The sequence below is a fragment of the Phasianus colchicus genome, chromosome 3 (assembly GCF_987193195.1).
Source record: "Phasianus colchicus chromosome 3, bPhaCol1.hap1.1, whole genome shotgun sequence".
In the NCBI taxonomy this organism is placed as follows: domain Eukaryota; kingdom Metazoa; phylum Chordata; class Aves; order Galliformes; family Phasianidae; genus Phasianus; species Phasianus colchicus.
Window position 1 is genome coordinate 10,394,509 of NC_143438.1, and position 23,273 is coordinate 10,417,781.

The following is a 23,273-nucleotide window of genomic DNA, read 5'->3' on the forward strand; positions in this document are numbered from 1 at the left end:
GGAATGGAGGGTAAGGCCATCCTTCATGTGCACATAAAATGTGAATAATGATGATGCTTGCTCTCAAAGGCAAAGCACAGATCCAGAAGCACTACATATAGCTATTTTCCCTGGAAGTGATTAAATGCAGATGGCTACTGGGTTTCACAACAGCAGGCATATAGGACCCTTCAGACTGGCGAGTGATTTAAGTGAGGAAAGAAATTCACAGAATGTGACCTCTGGAATGCAGTTATTCCAGGAAGATCTGACATATTAGGGAGTAAATTCCAGGACTGACTTATTTCTGGTAATAATTGAGCTATGGTAAAAATATTTACAACTGACTTATTAAACAAAGACATTCAAATATTTGTCAAGGAGTTTATTTACGATGAACAATTTCTGCAGATCTCATTAGCTTCTTCTTAGGAGAGAAATAAATGGATGGAAACTTTGGAAACGATCCTATATGTTCATTTACAAGATACATACAACCCCCATTAATTTTAAACAACAGGGTAATAAACAGCGAGGACAAGCAAGGCATGCAATGCACAGCACTGCCGAAAGTGCCCTCACTCATGTTTCGGTCCTTCACAAAAGTTCTGTTTCTTCACAGCTACTCTTCTCAATCCTGTTGCTACCGTCGTCTACATAAACCCAAAGCAAAACAAAGTCAAAACAGCATCACTGTACTGTTCACAAAACTTTGCAAGCACAAAGCATTAGAAATATCTGGGGTGATCTTAAATACTCCCCATATTAAACTGCCCATCAACTAAAAAGCTTCTCTTCTTGTCAATAGATATCGTAAACCCTGCTGTAACCACTGCAGCAAGATTGAAAATGATGTCCCTCTCATAGGTCATACGGTGTCTCTCAACCTGCACCTTCAAACTGGGTTTGTTCTTGTTGCACTTATTATACAAGTATAGAATAATTTATGTTGGAAAAAAACCCTTAAGATCATCAAGTCCAACCATCATGCAACACGACCGAGTACCATCACTAAACAATATCCCTTGGTGCCACATCCACATTTCTCAATTACCTTCAGGGATGGGAACTCCCTCACTTCCCTGAGCAGCTCATTTAAACTCTTGATCATCCTTTCCATGAAGAAATTCTTCCCAATACCCAATCAAAGCCTCTTCTGGTGCAACTTGGGAGTTGCAAATTTCCTCATGCCCTATCACTTGTCACTTGAGAAAAGAGACCAACACACACACCCCTGCCATCTCCTTTCAGATAGCTGTAGAGAGTGATGAGGTTTCTCTTCAGTTTCCTCTTCTGCAGACTAAACAGCCCCAGTTCCTCCATCACTCCACATAACTTTTGTTTTCTTGTCCCTTCACCATCTTCATTGCTTTCCTCTGGAATGAAATGCTCCCTTCTTGCTCTCCCACTTGCAGAGGTCTTCTCTCAGCACTCCCAGAATCACTCTATATACATTTTCCTCAGGTCAGTGTGTTCTCTCAGCATAAATAGTTCTCTTCTTCTACTGCTGTGTATTTGCAGAAGTATCTATGGACAGTCGTATTCCCTTGAAACCTTTTTATGCAAAGCTAAACAAACAAGCAAGCTTTTGTAATACTTCTCCCTAAAAAAAAAAAAGCCCTAATCACTTCATGAACCTAATTACCCATCTCTGCACCTGTCCCAGTTTAAATGTATTTTCCCAGGAAGCAGGAGCCTGCACATCAGCATCTGACACTTGCAGCCCCCCAGCCCCACTCAGCCCTTTCCCCTCAGAACGATGTCACTCCACGGCCTCAGGGCAGCCCCCCACTTTCTTGGTCCCATGGGAAAGGGCAAGTGCCTTGCTTCCACTTCCCCCTGCCATTCTGCCCTCTTTCCCCTACACCAAAAATACCCAAACACACTGTTGTAAACAATTGCTCAAGCCATAGCAATTATGCATTCCGTTATTTTAAGGAAAAACAATTTGGAGTGGTTAAAGATAGAGCTTGGGTTTTCTTGTTATTGACTTAAGTGCATGTTGAGCAATTCAACCTTAGCACAGATAAACAAAATATCCAAAGAACATCTTAATGCAGTAATCTATCTGCCCTGAAAGAAAGCCTGCCTCCAAAGCTCTCAGTTACAAAACAGACAAAAGGGGATTTAAAGTGCAGCTGATATAAATCATGGATCCGATCGCATTTTTCCCATTTCACAGTGACTTCTTCCTATTATTTCTTTTGATACCTGGCATCCCAAAGCCAGGAAGTGAACCAGAACCCCAAAATGATTCCATCAGGCCAGCTACAGGCTGGTCCCTCCCCTCTCCTGGTCCTGGCCCCTCTCCCTGCCCAGCACAGCCTTGTGCACGGGGTATGGCAATGAGGACTCTGTACACTGCTGTAACCAGGCAGTGTGTCATTCTCCACGGCTGTGCATGCAGCGTGTCCCTTGGACACGTATTTTCAATTTAGCAAAGAAAAAACAACAAGCCAGAAGCCACTGTTGTCTTTTCTCTCACTTTAGTCCTCATCCAAACCAGAGGCCGTCTGGGCTGGTCTGTCCCACTGCCAGAAAAACATACCGAGCGCTTTGTACTGCAGCCTTTCTGGCAGAACACAAAACTCCTTAAAATGTACCCATTTTCAGACTGGGATGTCAAACCAGGCGTGGGACCGGATTTACTGTAAAAGGCTTCTTCTGGCCCACAACTCTTCCAGCAAACCCCTGATGCTGGGGCTGTTCAGCCTGGAGAGCAGCCTTTCAGTATCTAAAGGGGGGCTGGAAGAAAGAGGGACACACTCTTGAGCAGGGTCTGCTGTGATAGAACAAAGAGAAATGGTTTCAAACTAGAAGAGGGGAGACTTAGATTGGATATAAGGAACAAATTTGTTTACAGTGAGGGTGGTGAGGCACTGGCACGGGTTGCCCAGAGAGGTGGTGAATGTCCCATCCCTGGAGACATTCAAGGTCAGGCTTGACCTTGCAAGAGCAACCTGATGTGCTGTTGGTGTCCCTGTTCATTGCAGGGGAGTTGGACTAGATAATCTTTAAGGGTCCCTTCCAACTCAAACCATTCTATGATTCTATGATTCTATGCTGGGAGCGCAGCTTTGAGTGGTTTGTAGCTTCACTCAACAGCCCAGCGAGAAGAGCATTTCACCTAATTTCAACATGAGCTCAGCCAAAGCTGATGAAATGTTCTAATGCCTGCGGATGCATCAGGATAGCTTCTTTCTCAGCAGAGAAATGAACCTGGTGTGAGAGAAGGAGAAAGGCGAATGAGACCCAAGGCAGACAGCTTGTAGCCATTTTCAGTATCTCTGCAGTTGGAAATCTTTCAATAGAGGAATAGGATTTGGGGAAATAAGTATCTTCAGAAAAATAGAGCTATTTGGGGAAATGATTACAGACAACTGCAACAGGGGTGCAAGCCACTCATTGGAAGAATGATCCATTGGCCCAGTACTGAATAGGAAAATGATATGCTCAAAACACAGTGGCAAAAGCATATGGTTCTTCTCTCTTATCTAAAAATAACCTTTCATTTCCACACAGAGGAGGGTCTTTAGATATGTTTCCTTGGATTTACTTAATATTTAGCATCTCTCTAGGAGCAATTACCACACCCCAGACAATATTTCCTATTTGAAATTACTGCAAAGGGTTTAAAAACCCGTAACGAGACCTTGAGGACAATCCAAACGGCATGTTCACCAACACAAGAAAAAATCAGCAGTCCTTCCAAGGCAACAGAGATTAACAGAGAGAGGCTCATGTATGCATGCAAGATGAAGCTGATGCAAGTCACTGTGGTACACACAGCCACGTGCAGGAACAGCCACAGTGCCAGCCTGCTGCACCACTAGAGAGGACAGTGTCAGGACTGGGGCAAGGCAGGCAACTGGAAAGAACATTGTACAGCAGAAGATTTGTTCAAGGGGGAAATAGGGTCCCCAAACCATTTCTTTGTGTCTGAAATTGAAATCTTGATTTTGCCATCTTCAAAATAAATTATCCTTGGTAGGACTAGGAGCTGCAGCCAGCTTGGCCCATGAAGCACAAGGGAAATGCAACTTCAAAAAAGATATTGGCATGACCAGCTGCAGGTCTGGTTCCTCCTATCTCTGATGCAAACACCAGTCTTCAGCAAAATGTTCCACAAGCAACTTAACAGGCATGTTTACCTAAGGGAGCAGCTGATTAGTCTGGAGATTAGGAATATTTGATGATGTTAAAAACATGTCACGGATGGAAATGGCTAGCGCTAGCAAACAGGCAGTTTAAATAAAGGCAAAAACATAAATAGCTTTGTAAGGTGATAAATCAGCTGCGGCTGCTTATCCCTTTCAGAGGAGAACAAAGCTGGGGACAGACTGAAGGGGTTCTCTTAAATTAATAAATTTACCCTTCCGTCAGGAAGCACTTTAGTAAGTATCCCACTCTGAAGCCATGTGCACAGAGACTGAAAAAGTGAAGTGCGATAAATGAACCTCTCTCTCTCCCACTCCTTTTCCCCTTGCTATCTCCAGTTTCCTGCTGATGGCCCATCAGACCTGCTGCTTCCCACTCCCCTCTGTCCACTTCTTTTGACCTCAGAGGTCTGGCTCAATTTTTCCACTCAGTGGCAAGAGCCCTCTGGATCTTGCCTTTCCACACCACCTTCTCCCCCCTTCATCCATGCTCCATCACACAGTGCAGTAAACTTAGAGACATCTCAGTACTGATTAAAATTTGAACACAGAGTGCTCAATTACTCAATATTCATAGAATCATAGGATTCATACAGTCAGGGACACCTACAGCTACAGGTTGCTCAGAGCCCCATCCAGCTGGCCTTGAATGCCTCCAGGGAAGGGGTATCCAGCACCTCTCTGGACAACCTGTTCCAGTGCTTCACTACTCTTGTAAAAAACTTCTTCCTTATAACCAATCTAATATTTTTCTGTACTGTTCCAGTGATGGATATTAGCATCGTTCTCCTGAATTAATTAACTTTTCCCCTGCTTGAAGAAGGGCAGCATGGATGTATGGCCTCTTCTTGATATCTTGTTCCCTTCAGACTCTGCAAACAGCTCCTGAAGAGCCCGCACTACCTTTGTTGGGCTGGGGATTGAAGAAGGGGCTTCACAAGAGGTATGAGGAGGTGTGAACCTATCCTCATCTTCTCTTGCTCTCTTCTCCACTGAACATTCTTTGCTGTGTGATTTATAGGAATTTTGTCATTGAAGACACCTAACCCCACTTTCCCACCTTGTTGATTCAGGTGGGGTCCTGTCCCATCTCCATGCCGATGACGAGGTGCACAGGAAGCCTCCATCCCTCCCTGCAGGGAAATAAACTTTGGTCCTCAGCAATCTTGATATCCCTTACCTTCACTTTTTTAAGTAATTCAAGTTCTTGACTTCTTACTCATTTGCAAGAATGGAAAGGAGTGTACTTCAGTGCTTCACGACATTTTGAAGCCTGTGACTATTGCTCAGATTGGTGCAGGGCTGCACAAAGCTAGGCAGCCTGCAGCCATCACTCTGCTAAAGCCCACACTGTGACTTTTGCAGAAGTATACCATTCAAAATTTGTAGCACTGAAGCAACGCTCTCAGGAATTAGGACTGCCAAATGAAAAAATCATATGGAAATGATTTTATGGGGTAGCTACACCAAACGCGGTATCCAAAGGAGACCGCAGAACTCTACACGAGCTGCCTTATTCAAGGCGTGCTCAGCCTGAATATCTGTGAGATCCTGTCAAAAAACAAGGTTTGTCAAGCTGAAAGGAAATGACTAAAACCGGAAGAAAAACATTTGCGGTTTCTCTCTTTTACAAGAAAGAGGGGAGACCGAGTACAAGCATACTCTTACAACCAACTCTTGCCCAACAAACCACTGGGAGGACACAGCCTTTTCAGGCTACCAACTCAAGGAACGAGGTGGGAAGGGTCTGCAGAGAGGTTTTGGAGCATCCCCAGCCAGGTAAGTGACCCCAGCTGCTCCCCCTTTGCTTTGAGAGGCAATACCGCATGGCCCGAGCTCAGCTAGGTCCCTCTGGGCTTAGCTGAGCACCAGCACGGCGGGTTTTGAGCAACCCTGTCAGCTCATGCAAGCTCTGTGAAGGCTGCATTATTCTCCATTTTACTGCCAAAGGCTGTTTCACTGGAGGAATATCTTCTGACTGACAACCGACTGTTGCGATCTACCTTTTCCCACTCTTCTGCTACTGTTAAGTTCTATACAAAGACTTGTTTCATTTGTAATCATTTCCAAAGATGAACCAGAAAGCTGCCTGACAGCAGTGGATTTATTTGCAGAGTTGTTTGAGTGGCCAAAGCCCATCCACCTGCTGTGTGCTGAGAGGAAACACTATAAACTGTTCTGGAGAAGGCCATCCTTACTCCAAAGAAGCTATATGTAACCAAACAGATCATCAGCATTTAATTATCTCATCTATTGTATTTATCAGACAGGAAGTTTCTCATTTCCTTTTTACTGCTGAATATACAGTAAAGTCTGGTTCAGGCAGTTGTGGACACATCAAGGCATAGTGGCAGTTCTCTAAACAGAGCTTTAGCGTGTGAGAAAGCTCAAAGATAATTTTAAAATGGAGTCTTAAAGACAGAAGAGATTGCTCTTTGCAAGGTACATAGGCCTGTTTCAGCATTCCTGTTCAATCCTAGGCTTTCTAGCCTAGAGATTTTCACATGGTTGAATTTTAATCATGCTTTTGTGTGTGTGCTTAATTTACATGATTCATGATGACTGAGGGACATAATATAGAATCATAGAATCACAGGGTTGAAAAGGATCTACAAGATCATCTAGTCCAACCATCCTCCCATTACCACTGCTACCACAAGCTACTAAACCATATCTCGTAGCTCCTCATCCAGATGCCCCTTGAACACTGCCAGGGACAGCAACTCCACCACCTCCCTGGGCAGACATTCCAGTGCCTGACCACTCTCTGAGAGAAATTGATCACTGCTTTGCTAGTCTGTGGTGTTGGGCAAGGTGTTTTCTAATGCTGCTGGGATTTAAGAAGCAGAAAAAAAATGGGCTAAAAAGCATCTGCGAGCATTATTTGAATAACGACTGCAAAGCTGTGTCAGCGGTGCACAGCTCTTTCTTTCACTTTCCACAGATGTTCACTGCTGATCTGTGATTGCACACACAAATATGACATGGCCTCCTGCCACCCAGCCAGCCTCTGAGAAACACTAATTGGGGCAATGGGATATGAGATATGACCATAGGATACGCCTTGGGTGACACTGTGTATTGTAAGCAGAAAATGAATCATTGTCTGCTTTCACCTTATTTCAAGGAATCATTGCATCAGTAAAAAAGCTATACTCGGATAAAATGCTCACAGAGTGTAATTCAGCTAAGCAACACCCCATGAATTACTAAAGAAGGCCCATTCCTTTTACTCTCCTGTGGGGTTTCTTTATACTTCTCTTTTTGCAACCTGTCCCTACACAGTCAGGAGGAAAAGACAAGGATGGAAACACCTGCACAGTGGTCAAGCTTCACAAAAAGCAACCCTCAGCAAGCTCACTGTAGGTTGCTGAAGTCTGTATCAACCACTGCTCTCTAGAAAATAACAGAAAGATAGAAAACTCAGCTTACGGTGCCAAGACTTCCTCTGAAGCAACAATTTTTCACTCACAGGGTGGTGATAAACAGGAACAGGTTGCCCAAGGAGGCTGTGGATGCCCCATCCCTGGAGGCATTCAAGGCCAGGATGGATGTGGCTCTGGGCAGCCTGGTCTGCTGGTTGGACCCTGCACATAGCAGGGGGGTTGAAACTAGATGATATTTGTGGTCCTTTTCAACCCAGACCATTTTATGATTCTATGATTCTATGAACATAGCTTCACAGGGTCAATTAAAGCTACATGTGCTGTTAAGAATGTCATATAATCAGGAGCCCAAGCTTGACCAAGGATAGTCAAAGGAGTGTTGTGCTGAAGCTAAATGTCTGGAATATGGATTTTTTTGGTCTGCTACTAAGGAAAACAAAGCAAGGCAGATAATAACAGCTTGTGCTTCATCAGACAAGCCACCCTGCCTCTTAGAAACAGCTTTGATACCCCCTCCAAGCCAGGTGCTGTTGGCTTGCCTGCTTCTGGTACTGGAGATGAATGAATGGGGTGGGACCAAGCTTGGAAGGTTAGTGAAACACAGCAGATTACAGCAGGAGCATTCAAAATTCAAGCCTGCAACAAGGGGGGAGAGGAGTGTAAATAGGGAAGGGAGAATCTGGTGTTTCAAGAGGGAAAGGGGATGAGGAAGAGTGAAGTAATTTGGGGAAGGTGTTTCACTCTCCTAACAGTCCCATCAGCTCCTTCTGCCAGTCATTCTAATCAACCCCAAAGCAATTTTTCTTCCTACCACAACTCCATGCAGTCCGATCTATGTGGTACTCCACAGAGAAGCGCAAACCTGAAGGGCCTATCGCTGAAAATGCATCTGCTGACAGCCTTAACACCTCCCAGGGCACTAAAACATCTGCTAAATCCAAACCTATGGGTTTTACCTGCACCTGGGTAGAGCTTGTCCCAAGTAACCACGGTGGGCAAATTGATAGCAATAGTTAATATTCCGTATCTACTCAAAATATCTTTGGTCGTAGGTTACGGTGTTTTGTTGTTGTTTTGTGTGTGTGTGTGTTTAGATTTGTTATTTTTTAACAAAATCATTTTTGCTAGCTTTCTTACACCCTTATTTGCTCCTTTAGAACAAACTACTTTCTGAGCTCTGTAACATACAAGCTTAATGGCAGGCATTTTATCAGAAGCAGCAAATATCAGCATTTCAAAGAAATATGACATTTGTACTTTCAAGAATTGAAACTGGAAACTGTTGTTCTTGCTACTCAGCGGAAAACTATTTGAATGAATCAAATACTAACCAAAGAGTATATCATGAATACCAAATATTTAAAACATTCCCAACAGCATCTGGGGAACAAACTGAAAAGCAGAGACTATTCTTTGTCTGTGAGTGGCATAACAAGGACTTCATTTGCCATTATTTGGTTTGAAGCATGTGGTAAGCTGTTCTCAGACCCTCTGACAACCCACCTAAGGCCAGGCCAACAATTCTCACTCTCAGCAGTAAAAAAAGAAGTCTAAATAACCAGATTCCCAGGAGATACAGACAGACCATTGTACAACATGGAAAAAAAAATCTTCAATTTATCTTCACAATCCCTTTGATTGAAACACAGTGATTGTGTCTACACGGCGCTTGAGAGCAGTTCAGAAAAAAAGCTGTAAGCACAGCATGCTCTGTAATTGATCCATCCAGTATTCCTGTTGGAAAGACTTCTGAGATAGAGCACGAACCCTGGGATAACAAGGAAGACACAAGTGACACACTCATCACAGCTCAGCTGCAATACCATCTCCTTCAACACCTCAGCAGATGCTTAGATAAAACCCAGCTGCTAGTAAGATTTGCTGGGGAAAAATCAGATAAATATCTGCCTTATTCCCTTCAGCCACTGATTGAGATCCTTCTGTCCAGTGCCTGAGCTATATGGGGAGGCATTCCAGCAAATGTGTGCCTGCTGCTTTGTCTTTTACTTACCTGTCACAGAAAGCCTAGCCTTGCTTTCTAGACCTCACTTGTTGTATGGAAATGACTGCAATATCTATGTGCTCAGCTAGGACAGTGAAAACTCTGGAGGATTTAGTGGTTTTTATGGATGCTTAAACCAGAGCCGGTCCGTGCTCTTTTCCCCTTCTCCATGGTGGTTTTCTTCCTCTTATCATTTGCTACTAGAAAAGAACTGAACGGCTCTTCTAGAAAATGACAAGCAGTATTAAGGACTAAAATAGCTGAAGTATATTTTCATGTGATCATGAAGAGAATTAAAGAAGGGGAAAGGGATCTTATTTTACAAAATCATCCAAATAGCAAAAAATGACCTCAGTTACTCTGGTTCTTAAGTTGAAAGAGGCTGCCTTGTCTGGCCTGACTGCTTGTGATGCATCAAAATGTCATTTCTTCATCAGTTTCACGTCATGTCTTGAGACATACTGTGACAGTGCAAGAATTTGCTCATAGAGGAGGACGTGGCCACAAAGCATCCTCATCTCTGTACCTCCCTTTGCCACTCAGGCTCTGTAACTTCATCACAGAGCTTTCCTGTACTCACACGGACATTTTAATGTCCCTAGGATAAAAATCCCAGAGAAAAATAGTGGGAAAAGCACTTGATTGGAAATGTACATTTTTTGACAGCAAACAACTGCAATGAAACCATTCTGAGCAATCTGATTTGAGTAACTGGCCACCACAAAGCAGCATGGGATTGACAAGTACAGAGAGAGCCTTGGCTGCTCTTTGTCATAGACATGAATCCAAAATGCAGCTAAAAGGAAACAAATCCACTTTCATTAACACTTCATCTTCCTTTGAGTAATGGCTTGTTCCACAAGTGCCATCAGATGAACTCTTATTTGCCAAAACAGTTTTCTGAGTGACTCAACACAGGACACCCCAGCAGAATTTTGTTTTGTCTCATATTTCCCTGGCATATATTTCTAAAAATAAGTCACCATTGTGTAACTACAGTGCTGATTATTTCTGCTCAGCTTTCTGATTAAGAGTGGCAAGAACAAGGTTTTCTAAGCTGCAACGACAACAAGAAACATTGAAGACAAAGGAAAGAAAATGCCTAAGCAGATTTTCCACCACTATAATTGCTGCATAATTTACTTAGTTCAAGTACTGGATAGGCAGTCTCACAAAAAAAAACCACACAACTAATGTCATGCTGAACTACTCCTTTAAGCATAAACACTCAGCAAAGGGAGCATCTCTGGGGATGTACTATCCCATATACATATCCTAGGAGTTACTATGTTTCAGAAGACCCCTCTGAAAATCATTCCCCTTCCTCCAGGATTAAGAGTTTGCTGTTGATAGACATAACTAGCATTATTTGCTAGTGTTCTCACACTAATTAAACAGATAACTAAAGGTGCCATGTAACTATAATTCCTGTCCCAGGACCCTTTCACTCAAAGTGAGCAAGAGGGAGGTTTCATTTTCCCTTACTTCCCCATGCCGGTGAGCAGCTCACCTTGCAGCCTAGGGATGTGGTTGCTCCAGCAGAGAGGAGGAAAGGGCTCTTTTTTTTTTTTTTTTTTTTTTTTACTCTTTAGCAACACAGACATTCTTCAATTTATTTTATGGCTAGAGATGACATAGCTGTCTAGAGGCTCTCTTGTGAAGAGCCAGCATGGAGGTGGAGATCTACAACTCTGCTCCTGTATTTGATGTGGTCTCTTTAAAGGTCACCCACTGGGACCCAGCATTGATCAAACTATTTTTATAAAAACAGCAGTGAACCCAATGAAGATTTATACAACACATTTGTGCTATAGCTTTTGGTTCCTTTTTCTTAAAGCAATATAATAACTTTCACAGGCATATCGTAGGAGACTGCCAACATTTCAAACATTTCCTTGATGTAGGATGATCACAATTGAAAGGAATGTGAATTTTATCCAGCCGTCGGTAAGGTTTTGTTTTCCTTAATCCCTGAGACTAAATCATTGAATAGTTTTAACCTCCAAACTAAATCTTAATAGAGACTTGCTGTCATTTAGGTTACCGCACAACCCTTCTACCCAAAACACTGAGGCGCCTTTGAGGAAAAGCTGGGGCAGGGGCTGGCTCTTGGAATTGGAGCCTGTAGCACTTTTTGCTGCTATGAGCTGGTTGTGCAAGAGAGCTTTTCAATATGCAGGAAAACGAGATCAAAGATTCTGTTCAGTATTGAAATTTCTTTGTTTGAAGTGCTCTCTTAGTCAAACCTGTGAATAGTGCAACCCAGCCAGGACCCCCACAGGCTAGATATAAAACTGATAGCTTGTGTCCCAGGATGCCATCAGTTTGCTTTGTACTGCACACACACTGGTAATTTTTACTTCCAGTGTGAGAATTCAGCTCGTCTCGAGAACCATATAAAGCAAAAACCCAAAGCCCTTACCTCCAGCAAAAGTTGCCTGCAGCTGGGTTTCACCTAGAAGTCTGCAGAGATGTATCACTGAAATTAGTAGTCAAGATCAGTAGCAAAGAAGTGGTGAAGGAAATAAGGAGTACTTTAGTACTGTTTCTACTGAAAGAAATTCCAAGTGCTCTATCAGCTAAAGAGCAATGTTTTCTCCATTGACATAGGTCAGTGTCTTTTTCAATGGGAGTGTTTTTTGCCCCACTGCTAAGACCACTCACAGATGCAAGGTGGTAGGAATGGAAATACCAAGCCCAACCCCCCAGCAACCATGAATCTACATTAACAGAGAGCAAATGTCCTAACAAAAGCAAGACTGATGGAAAAGAGGGACAAGTGTCTGCTCACCACCTCCCTCAGCCCCCAGTGTCTCCAAGGTCTTTTTCAGGAAACACAAGGGATGGTCTGGAGGATTGTTTAACTTGGAGAAAATCCTAGAAAGATTCTTTGTTCCCTGTGGCTAGTTGGAATGAGAAGCACTTACCTGGTAATAACCAAACTTAAACCGAGCTGAGATTTTAGCCTCAAGCCTTGATTAAAAACTAGTAATTAAGACTAATTATTATGAAATAGGTAGGAAAGAGATTAAGTGAAGGAATCAATTGAGAAACTTGTTTCTCCCTTTCTGGAGAAATTGTGGTTTGCCAGCCTGGGTCTGGAGGCCTGACTTTCTGGCAGCTAAAATTAGGCAAGAGGTGTCTGAGTTTCTGCTCCAGAGCTTCTCCCTTTCAAACAGTGAGTACAATTCATTCCTGCTTTGCAAGGGAGTCACAAGGCTGAATACAACAGCAGCAGCAGGTTGTTCATATGCTGCACTGCTGAGTGCCAAAAAGACAAGAAAAGCCTGCACACAACAAGCCTGAGCACCCCAGCACTTCACAACTTTCATGCCAAAAAGAAAAGATCAGCATCTCCTAAAATATAATTGATTGTTCTTTTTATTTGAGCTATTAAAGTTTCCACATCAGACTCCTTATTCTTTTTTTCCAGGATTCAAATAAATAATAAATGCCAGTGAGCATTTTGTTTTAGGAAAATATTCCCAAAAAATACCAATGAACTTTTGATCTCTGATGTCATTCTAAATTAAATACGTGGCTTAATGATAACTAATAATAATAATAATGACTGCTAACTCTCACCACAACTCCCAGTCCCTACGATGCTTTTTGCCAAAATCATACCAATCAAACAGCACTGGTGGGGGACCAACCGACTGCTGCAAGGGACCTGGGAGTCCTGGAAGAGCCAGCAGTGCCTGCTGTGTGCTGCAATAGAAGATGTTCTGACACCATGTAAGGAAAGTAATTTTCCCCACTTACACAGCCAAGCAGTGAGTGGAGCAAGTAGCAGCAATAGGTCATGCAGTGTTCACCCTAGAAGAGTTTAAAAATCCACTGGACAAAGCCCTGAGTGACCTGTTCCAACTCCTGCTCAAGCAGGAGTTTGGCTAGGTGCAGCTGGGTGAGCTCAAGAGGTCCCTTCCTACCTGAATTATTCTGTGAATCTTGTACTGTAATCTGTAATTTGTATGAAAGTCACAAAAAAGCTGGCAGACATCACTGAACAGTTGGCAAGAATGCAGAGAGTTGGTGAATTATGCACCTCCACTACCATCATATTCACTTAGTTCAAGCTGTTATGAAGCAAGAACTCAAAAGGTCATCATCACAATCACGTGAGCAGTCAGGACTAAATGCTGATCTACGAAGATCTGGTCTGGAGCCAGGTGAAGTAAGTGGAAAGTTTGAGGGTACATATCAGCTGACTTGGGATGTAGATATCCAAACCTGAACTCATTATTGGCAACTGATTGACCGCCCACCACGAGAAGCCTGTCCACATCTTTAGACAGAAATCTAAAATAGTTCTGACTGAGTGCCAAAACACATTTACTCTCCTGACTACAAAGGGAGCCTGTCTGACTGCTCTGGATACAGCCATGTATAGTGCTGACCTTTCAAGTGAGATGAGATGGATCCTAACCCCTACTGACTTCAGCTGGGGGATGGATTATGCTTGGAGCCTGTTGTGGTCAGCACAGTCAGACTCAGGAATAAAGTATTCAAACTCCACACAGAAATGCACTTCTGGTGCAGTTTCCCATTTAGAGTTCTATTCCCATAGTTCTTAATTATCTTAATTATTTTCAAGCAGAAATTCTTTCATGTATTGGGTACTACAGGCTTGGGGGCTATAGGAAGAAACTGAGTGAAATTTCATAATGGAAAGCATGATTTTCTCATGAAAAGGAAAACACCTGACTCTACTAGCAGACATTAGAAGTAATGCATGTACTGTGGGATAGAATAGCTTTTCAGTGATCCCAGGCCTATGTATGCTGTGCTGAGCAGCATAAGCTTGTACTCATGCACCACAAAAATGGGAAAAGCCCTCCATATTATTGTGGGAAAGGCTTCCAGCACAGGTAAAGAAATGTGTGCCAGGCACTGACCTCGGGACATTGTCCATGCAGGGGGTGCTACCACACAGAGCAGACAGAGATGGGCAGCAGGCAAGGAGCCTGCTCTCATTGAAGATGCTGAGGTTAACTCTGTAGCTTCACAGTCTGTTTCTGCTGGCAAGAGCATGAGGCCACATGAAGGGAATCGAGATGCTGATCCATGTTAAAAATAGCCATGTGGGAGGCTGGACAGAGAGCAGCACAGCTCCCAGCAGGCGATGCTGACCAAGTGGGAGGAAGGGTGGCATTGCTCTTCTCAGCTGCTACCAGCTCACACTGGCCAGGACCCTGGTGCAGTGCAGTCCCTGAGCTGAGCCTGAGCCAGGGAGGGTCTGGGTGACCCCCACACACACCCTCATTGGGGAAACATCATACAGAAAAGAGCAACGGACTTCAAATGACAGACAGTACTGTTCCCACACTCTGAAAACGGGTGTAGCCTGGGCTGTAGTGGAGCTGAGGCTGGAAATTAGAATAAGCTTTCATTTCCTCTTCTTTCAGTTATTTCCTTCAGTCTTCAGCATTTTTTGCCTCCACAAATAAAACAATTGGTGTCAATCCACCCTAAGCATTTCTTGCAAAACAACTTCTCCCTCATTGCCTCAGTGATCGAGGTTTAGCAGTATAGAGATTTAAGTGACAAGAAGGCCTTGGAGAGAAACATTAGCTTTCATGAGGCAAAGTGAAATAAGACAGCTTTTTGAGTACATAGGTCTGAAGAAATGCTGCATGTCCACCTCTTGCCTGTATCCTCTCAGTGAATATGCCAACCTATTGGCTATTGTTGACTGCCCCATTCAGCGCTCATTTTGGTGCTGTTTAAAGATCTCACCTCCCTCTGTCCATGTTTCCCTTCTTTTACTTAGTTTTATGGTGACTGATCGCTCCATCTCTGAGCCATGCCACTTACCTTGGTCACACGAAGAGTCAATGTTGGCCTATGAGTGTGGACAAGCAGAGTGCTGAATTCCCCAGCTGACCCAAACAAGTCAGCACTGGAGTTTCCTCTGTGAGATGCTGATACAGTGGTTGGGAATGCCAAGACAAGCAAGCAATTTTTACAAAACAAGCTTTTATCAATAGGTCTCATGAAGTAGATCAAGCATATGGGCAATCATAGAATCACCAAGGTTGGAAAAGGTCTCCAATGTCATCTAGTCCAACCATCCACCTAGCACCAACATTTCCCCATGAAACCATGCCTCATAGACAACTTCTAAATGTTAATGCAAGTGCTATGAAAGAGAGATGCACGACCCCTTAAACCTTCTCTACACTTTGGCTAGCACAGCTGTGAAGACAAATACATGACAAAAAAAATGACCCCATCAAAATTTTGATTTTGGCATAGGCAAAAAATCATACTGACATCAGAAGTCCTTCTACAGGTAAAATTTATCCAATTTGGGAAATTTATCTGAGCAAAAAATAGATGTAAAGTCAAGCTTCTTCCAGCCTCCAAATAGTCACAACTAACATGAGACCTTGTTACATGCTACCTGTGAGAGAAAAGCTTGTTCTCTGTTGCTTTTGTTGGAAGTAATAAGAAAGCCCTTCAAAAGGGATCGAGAGGCTTTTTGAGTGTATTAGTGCTACTGGTTATCATTTCTGGCCCATGATGCCTTAACAGGGTTTACTCAGGTACAAGTCACTCACATACAGGACAGATATTTACACATAGTACATCATTATACTTCTCATAAGCCCGACAGGCCTCATAAATTCCCCACACTGATCTCAGAGGTGGTGGGGGCAGGCCATTTATGAAAAAGTCAGTTATTTCTATGTTGATTAACAATCCTCTACTCCTCTCTTTCAGCTTCTATCTCTATATCAGAGAGGTCAGTGACTCCTGACTCTCACTCCTACTTTATCCCCACCACACAGCACATTCTTCAAAATGCAATTGCTTCATTTAAAACATATTGTAAAGATAGGTATGCCTGCTATCACACTTCTTCCAGCCCACAGAATACTTCACTAAGCCAGCAAGGAATAGATTTTCAGGCTGAAAATACTGCCTAACATATAGATGCTACCTCTTGCATCACAATGCAGACAGATATCCAATGATGAACTGCTAACACATTCAAGTAGGAAGAAAGCTTCAGACTGAAGATGATTTTTGCTTTGCATGCATATAAGCCAGTACTCTCAGTCACTCACTAACAGCCACTCCCAAAACTAGGATTCACAACCCATTGTGGACCAGGAAGTTTGTTCTAATCCAGACCTCCCTACGTATACATGTACAGCATCTTGGTTACTTCTCAGTCTTTATCAGAATTTCTCTTTCCCACAGAGTAGCAGAAAGGGAACAAAGAGTTTCCCTTTCTGTCTTTCTTCAATGACTATAATACACTTATTGCTATATTATCACCTATAAAATGTCTACCTAGACAGAATTTTCATCTCATGCTTTGTTCTGATTTTAATTTGGCAGCTATTACGTTATACTAGATTTATATTCTGATGACATGCCAGATTTGAAAATCAACTGTAAATTGACATCAATATTCAGTGTGTCATAAACCCATGCAAGAGACACACTGTTAATTCCCTTTGTATTAAGAACTTCATTCTTTCACCATCATTTTGAAAGACTGTCTTCAGATCAACAGCCACAGTGAAAGAGCTTCAGGGCATGTTAGATCCTGAAAGGCTCCAAGTTAGCAAGAGGACTAAACTAAACACGGTATACCAGGCAGCTTGCTCTAGTTAGCATCTTCAAGGAGCTTCACCCTCAGTTTGCAAGCTGAAAGACGACTCTTGCTGCTTGCTCTGCTATCTCTACCTGCAGTGCTCATACCAAACCAAGTTTCACTGCGCTACTGCCTGTAACACTTGGATTGTTTCCAGACATTCACTGTCTTTACTCAAAATTGTTAAACCACGGTATTTCATCATAACACATGCACCTCACACAAATTTGCTTACCAGTATCCTATCTTTTTTTAAAAAGACTCTGTTCTTGCTGCTTATAGACTTAACCTGACAGACAAACCCAACATCCCAAAGTAAGTAGTTGGCTGCTGACGCTGAAAACAAAAGACATTTTTACTGCCTGTTTTCTACTCTGAATCTGTCCACCCTCAGCATCTAACAATTAATTATTAGATACCCCTTTGCTTTTTAGTACCGGTGGAAGAATATCAAACCTCATCTTTCACAAACTAAACAGACTTAACTTCTTTCACCTCTCTTTAGACAGCGTGGTTCAACCTATGCTCATGCTTCTAAGCCACTCTGTTCTCTGCCCATCTGTCAATATCCCTTTAAAAGGTGTAAACGCCAAAAGCACACTTGGCATTTCAGTAATGGTCTCATTATCATGGTGCACATGGAAATATCACCTCCTTGACCTTTACTCAGCAAGACAGTAGCATTTGCTTTCAGGTGTACTGTATCACAAAGGGAGCGCGTGTTTAGCTGATTACCCATCATAACAACCAGCCTGGCTAAGTGCTTTGCAAAACACTGTCTATATAGCATGACTAAAAGCACACTTTTAGTCTGAAAGTACCTTGAATTTGACCAGCAATTTGAATACATACTGTTTCTATGAGTTTACCAGACAAAACAGTTTTGCCCTTGACGCTGTCCTAAAATTACTTCATCATTGGTTGTATCATCATGATCTTTGCCTAATGAAATACAGTATTTGTTTTCGAGCCAAAAACCAAGGGACTGAGCAGCTCTGAGCCAAGGACTGAGACTTTTGGTGCATCTGTCAAAAGTGTCCTCTCTGAATGATTCCCCCTTTGCAATTGCTTTAGCACTTTTGACTGTCTGCCAGATCGCAATTCAATTAATGTCTTGAATTCATCTTATATATTTCTTGCATTGTTGTGACTCCTAATATCATCTGGAACAAAATACTTGCTTTATAGAAATTCATATAGAAATGTGTATTTAAGTAAATACCAAAACAATTACCATTATCAAATAAACAGGTGACATCTTACAAAAAGCACATTGATTTTTGACACGATACAGTTTTCAAAAACAATACTGATCACCATTAATTTTATTATCTTCTTTTAACCACTATATATCACCTACCCTGTATTTTACCCCAGAACTTATCAGCTTACCTCATGCTCTTCAACTATTTGAGTCACTCCTTCCATCCTTCTTTATTTGACTCAGCTGGCTGCTTTTGGCTTCAACATCTTGATGACTGCCTTTATTTTCCAGTTCTTGATGCTGTCTGAACTATGATGGATATAAGGGTTTGGTAAATGGGCACAAAGTAGAGATCTCAGCAGTAGAAATTTCTGCAGTTTTGTCTTGGCTTCTTCTACATATTGTCCTCTGTGCGGGGTTAGAAATAAAATTTCTACTCAGAAGCAAAAGCATAGTTGCTGAAAGCAAATGAACTAAAAACTGTTAGTAGAAAATCTGGTCAAAACACTGAAAACTTTCACCCTTACTTTTCTTTTGGTTGGGGAAGAAAGCTGACGCAGGAGGTGTAGGAAGACTTGACTCCTTACATCAAGATCTTACTGTATTTCCTTGAAGTGAGGCAGCACCAGGACAACCTGTCCATTGCATAAACCAGGAAGACAAAGCCACCATAGGTGGAAGGAGTGGACAACAGACCTTTGGGACACGTCAGGTTTACTTGTTGCATCTCTGAGAGCTGTCCCAAGGTAATACCTTGGGTTTGCCCAGCTCACGCTATTTAAAGAAGAGATAGAGCTGAGTTAAGTTGGGACTGATTGCCTGTGTGAAGTGATAGTGCATGATGTGAATGTTCCAGGAAGATGGATTAGTGGAGACCAGGATCCCAAATTCCTGACTGGAGCCAGCTGCTGTTTCTAGTTACACAGACAGCAATGCAAAGCCATCTATCAATTCACGTGCAAGTTAGTACCGCTACCTCACACTGACTCAGTGCTAAATTCCTGCAACGGGAACTCAGGTGACCTCCCAAACCCAGATGGAAGGTTTTAAGAATTGAATTATTACCCGCATACCACAGGAGAGTAACCGATATGCTGAAGTGTCTTTGACTAATGTATTTTGTCTAACTTTTCATCTGCTCCAAAACTGTGTCCAATTTATCACTTCTGACAAGAAATAGGATAGCTTGTGTGGCAAGCTTTACCAGTTAAGGCCGAAAACAGTTTGTACAACATTATTGCCACCTGTATCAGAGAAGAAATAACCACTACTCCTCACACCATCTTTAAAGGGTAAAAATGGATGGCTAAAAATCTATATGCACGTTTGTGGAAAGCATGAGGAAGGGAAAAAGCTGGCAAGAGCTATGCTATAAGCACATCTGTGCTCAGAGAACAGACATTCACTATTTAAGAAATGGCTCCCTGATGCTCAGCTTTGAAAGTGGAACAAATATTTAGTGCTGGCTCCAAATTCTCCAGCTTTTGAGTTTAAAGAAACGTGAAGCAGTCTTTGCAGTGCTGGAGCCATTCCACACAGATTTGCTCACTGGGCTTAGCTTACAGGGCTACTCTGGGGATGGCCAGCCTTCAAGCGGTGGTCCTTGGCTGCTGGAGTTAAGCCAGCACAGACTCAGTATTTCTGTAGACCTGCTAGCACTTGGTTTAAGTGCTATTTTCTTACTGACAGCAATACTTAGGAAACTAGGTAAGGAGTTAAGGACTTTCTGGAATCATGCAGGAGGCACTAGAATTGTGAAAGAAGATGATCAAGGGACTTCCAAGAGGTCTTTGCACAAAGCCTCGTTCCCCACCCTGCCTTCTTCCTCCTTGTCAGGAACATGCTTCCTCTCCCACAGCCTGCCCCGGTGCTTTCTCTTGGATGAACTCGCTCCCTCCCAGCAGGAAGGGCAGTAACAGGGCAGGGAAAACTTGTACAAGGCTAAACGGTCAGGCAAAGCATATCCTTCAAATAGCAGTAGGCATGCTGACCTGCCGCAAGGCACCTCTCTGGTCAGCTTGTTTCAATTACAGAAAGGGTGAGAACCACTCTCTGAAGGGTTAGAGAAAGCATGAGAGCATCACTATGGAAAGCTTCTTTCAGTTCAGCTTGTGCTGTGTTCCCAGAGCAAATCCTTTGAGATGCTCTCAGCAGCTCTACCATCATGTGCACACCTCCGATTCATCTCCTTAAGCTGGAAATTTAAGAGCTTCAGTGCTGAACAAATAGTAATCAGAAACAAAACAAAACTAGCCCATGCTTTTAGAAATAGATTTGCTCAAGCTCTGTTCACAGTAAGCCCTAAGCTATGGAACTGTTCTCATTAACTGCTGGCACTCAAAACAAAAGCAGAATTCGGGGGGTGGCGATAAGAACGGGAAGGATAAAACAGTAAAGGAAGAAAGCAGGAGAATAAAGCACCAAAGCAGAGAGAAACAAGAGCTCTTGAAATCCTGCAGGAGGTGGAAGCACAGGAGTTCAACCACTTTTCTCTCCCAACAACAAATTCTCACTGCTGGGATCTCATCAGGATTACTAAAAACTCCTCTCCCCCTGGTGCCTTCAGACCACCTAGCATTACTGGGGATAAAGAGCAGGCAGGTGGAGATTTCAATCCCCCTTGGTGACCCTAGACCAGTGGAAAGGCCTAGAATGCTGGCACTACAGCCTGCTTGAAGTGTCCTATGTCCACCACAAGATCTCAAAGATGCACCAACCTCCTAACATGAACATTCTATCCTTCACATCTACCATCCCACAGCCTTCACATATCCAGATCCCTCCGTTCAGAGACACCATCCATTTCTCTAAAGAATGCTTTCTGGAAAGGATCATCGAGAAGGCAGAAATTCATATCATCACGTAGAAGAGGTCTCTGCTTTGAGTAATTCTATGGGAGGGCTGACTGGGTCAGATTTCCTTCCCTCCTTGGAAAACATTTTTAAGATTATCTGTTGTTAAAGAAAGTTTTTCTACTGAGTCCATTATAAACTGGGCTAGATACATATAGGGGAATAATAGGGCTACATACTACATAGGGGAAATATTTGAGGTTTCAAAAGAATGAATCTGAAGAAAAAGAAAATTCAAAAATAAAGAAATCTGAGAAAAACATAACCCTTTTCCCCACACTCTATTATTTAAGTTTTGAGCATAACAAAATATGTTTTTTAATTGTTTCAGGGTTCTTTATAATAAGGTCAAACATCAAAACAAAAGTAATTGTGACCATTGTTTTTCGACCCAAAAATACTAAAATGTGTCCTTTCAAATTCAGAAAAAATTAACAGCTAGAAAGTCCCTAAAAAAAAAAAAAATCAATTCTTGTCAAAAGGATTAATTTGAGACAAAGTAGGATTTTTTGCTTATTACAAAAATGATTTGGAGAAAGTCACCTCCAAGCAACTTCTCTAACAACGCTGTCAGATGCCTTGAGTTGTCTCCCAGGGAAACTGTTCAGTAAACTGAAACCTCCTGGTATTGCAAAAGCAGGAAGACACTCCTCTGACCTCCACAGTTTCCACACTTAGAAAAGCATGTTCCAGTGTCACCAGAAAATGGCTTGCACTGCTCTTCCGAATGCAGAATCTTTTCCTCTGTCGTCTGTCCAACAAAAAAAAAGTGTTTAGTTCGCCAATGGTGGTAAACTCATGTATAAAGCAGAAGTACTGAGACTGCCTTCTTTGCCCATGCACACGTCAGAGTACTGCCAGGGCCACTGGTCACAAATCCCAATCTCATCCAGTGTAAATCACTTCGCACATTTGAAAAATGCACTGTGTGGTGAAGGGCAACTTGTCATCCTCGCTTCCAAGGCTTGCACCTGCTGTCAGGTTTGTTGGTAGACTTCTCCCAGCTTCTCTCCTGTAAGCCCTGGCCAATTCTGCAGGCAGATGGCAACAGGACAGGAAGGAGAAGGTGGGGTCAGAAGCCAGGTCCTACTTGTCAGGCATGTCAGTAACCAGGAAGCCAGACTCCATGTTGTATGAACCAGCATGTGCGCTGCCTCATCTTGTGAGGACATGAAGGAAGGGGCTGAGATTATCGTGCTTTCCAACAGCTCTTTTGCTAAGTCTAGTGCTTGTGGCAGCTCTGAGATGCACAAGCTACCAACTCTGCTGCCTTCCTTTTGCTTCTCCTGCCAGGCTGTCTGTCTGCACGTACGAAGGAAAAGCTGGCACAGGTAGTGGATTCACTCCTTCTAAGGCAGGTGGTCCCAACAGAAGTAGGGGACTGATCCAGGGAAGGACTGGGAAGCAGTGTTTCAGGTTCATTTCCCATTTGTTCCATGTAAGGGCAATCACATTTTTATACAGGTGTAGCCAGGGTGGCTGATAAGGCAACACACTGTCACCTCGTCTTTTATCTGCTACTAACATTTTTCCTTTAAAACTGGTCTCAGCTGCAACTGCACACATTATTGTATCCAGTGACAGATCACTGGAAAATGGGAGCCACAGCTCTCCACAGTGCTCCAGTAGGTGACATTTTCATATTTGCAGTGAAGACATGACCTTCTGTTCAAGGTCTGCCCAGATGAGTTTCCCACAACCATACTGCAGTGAACCAGGTTTATTCGGAGCCATGAATTACAGTGCATGAATTTCACATTAACTGCTGTTCTAATCAAGACCGAATGGCTCAGAGAAATATACACAACAGCTCGTTCCCACTCTTGAAATCAAATGGCCATGCACGGCCTTACCTGAGGTGAGATGGAGGAGCAGAAGATAACCAGGCACTGCACAAGGCATACCACTGGAGAGAGCCCCTAGCAGCACATTCTGCCTTGTACCGACATAAACATGATGAACATTCAGTGACCCAGCAAGGGAAATACTGTTTTGAATGCCAGACCCCAAGCTGAACTGGCACAAGCCCTGAGCTCAGTCCATGCAGCAATCGGTGCTCTCACAAGCTGAATTCCCCTGGAACT

The 23,273-nt window shown here is 42.9% G+C and overlaps 2 protein-coding genes across 7 annotated transcripts in view; one reads left to right on the top strand and one right to left on the bottom strand.

Moving 5' to 3' along the window:
- LOC149918398 (uncharacterized) overlaps positions 1-23,273 on the bottom strand; it is a 99,940-nt gene that overhangs the window by 40,068 nt on the left and 36,599 nt on the right. For 5 of the 6 annotated variants that reach the window (XR_016464986.1, XR_016464985.1, XR_016464987.1 and 2 more), the window contains exon 4: positions 18,526-18,646. Coding sequence is in view for 1 of the 6 variants with exons in the window: in XM_090136942.1 (XP_089993068.1) it covers positions 18,526-18,530 (5 nt within the window). In the remaining 5 variants the exon portion in view is untranslated. Of the gene's footprint in view, positions 1-18,525; positions 18,647-20,895; positions 21,941-23,273 lie in introns of those variants that run through there. The other variant, XR_016464984.1, reaches the window with a different exon arrangement.
- NEDD9 (neural precursor cell expressed, developmentally down-regulated 9) overlaps positions 5,764-23,273 on the top strand; it is a 90,817-nt gene continuing 73,307 nt past the window's right edge. The window contains exon 1 of the mRNA XM_031589362.2: positions 5,764-5,915. The gene's annotated coding sequence lies outside the window, so the exon portion shown is untranslated. The remainder of the gene's footprint in view (positions 5,916-23,273) is intronic.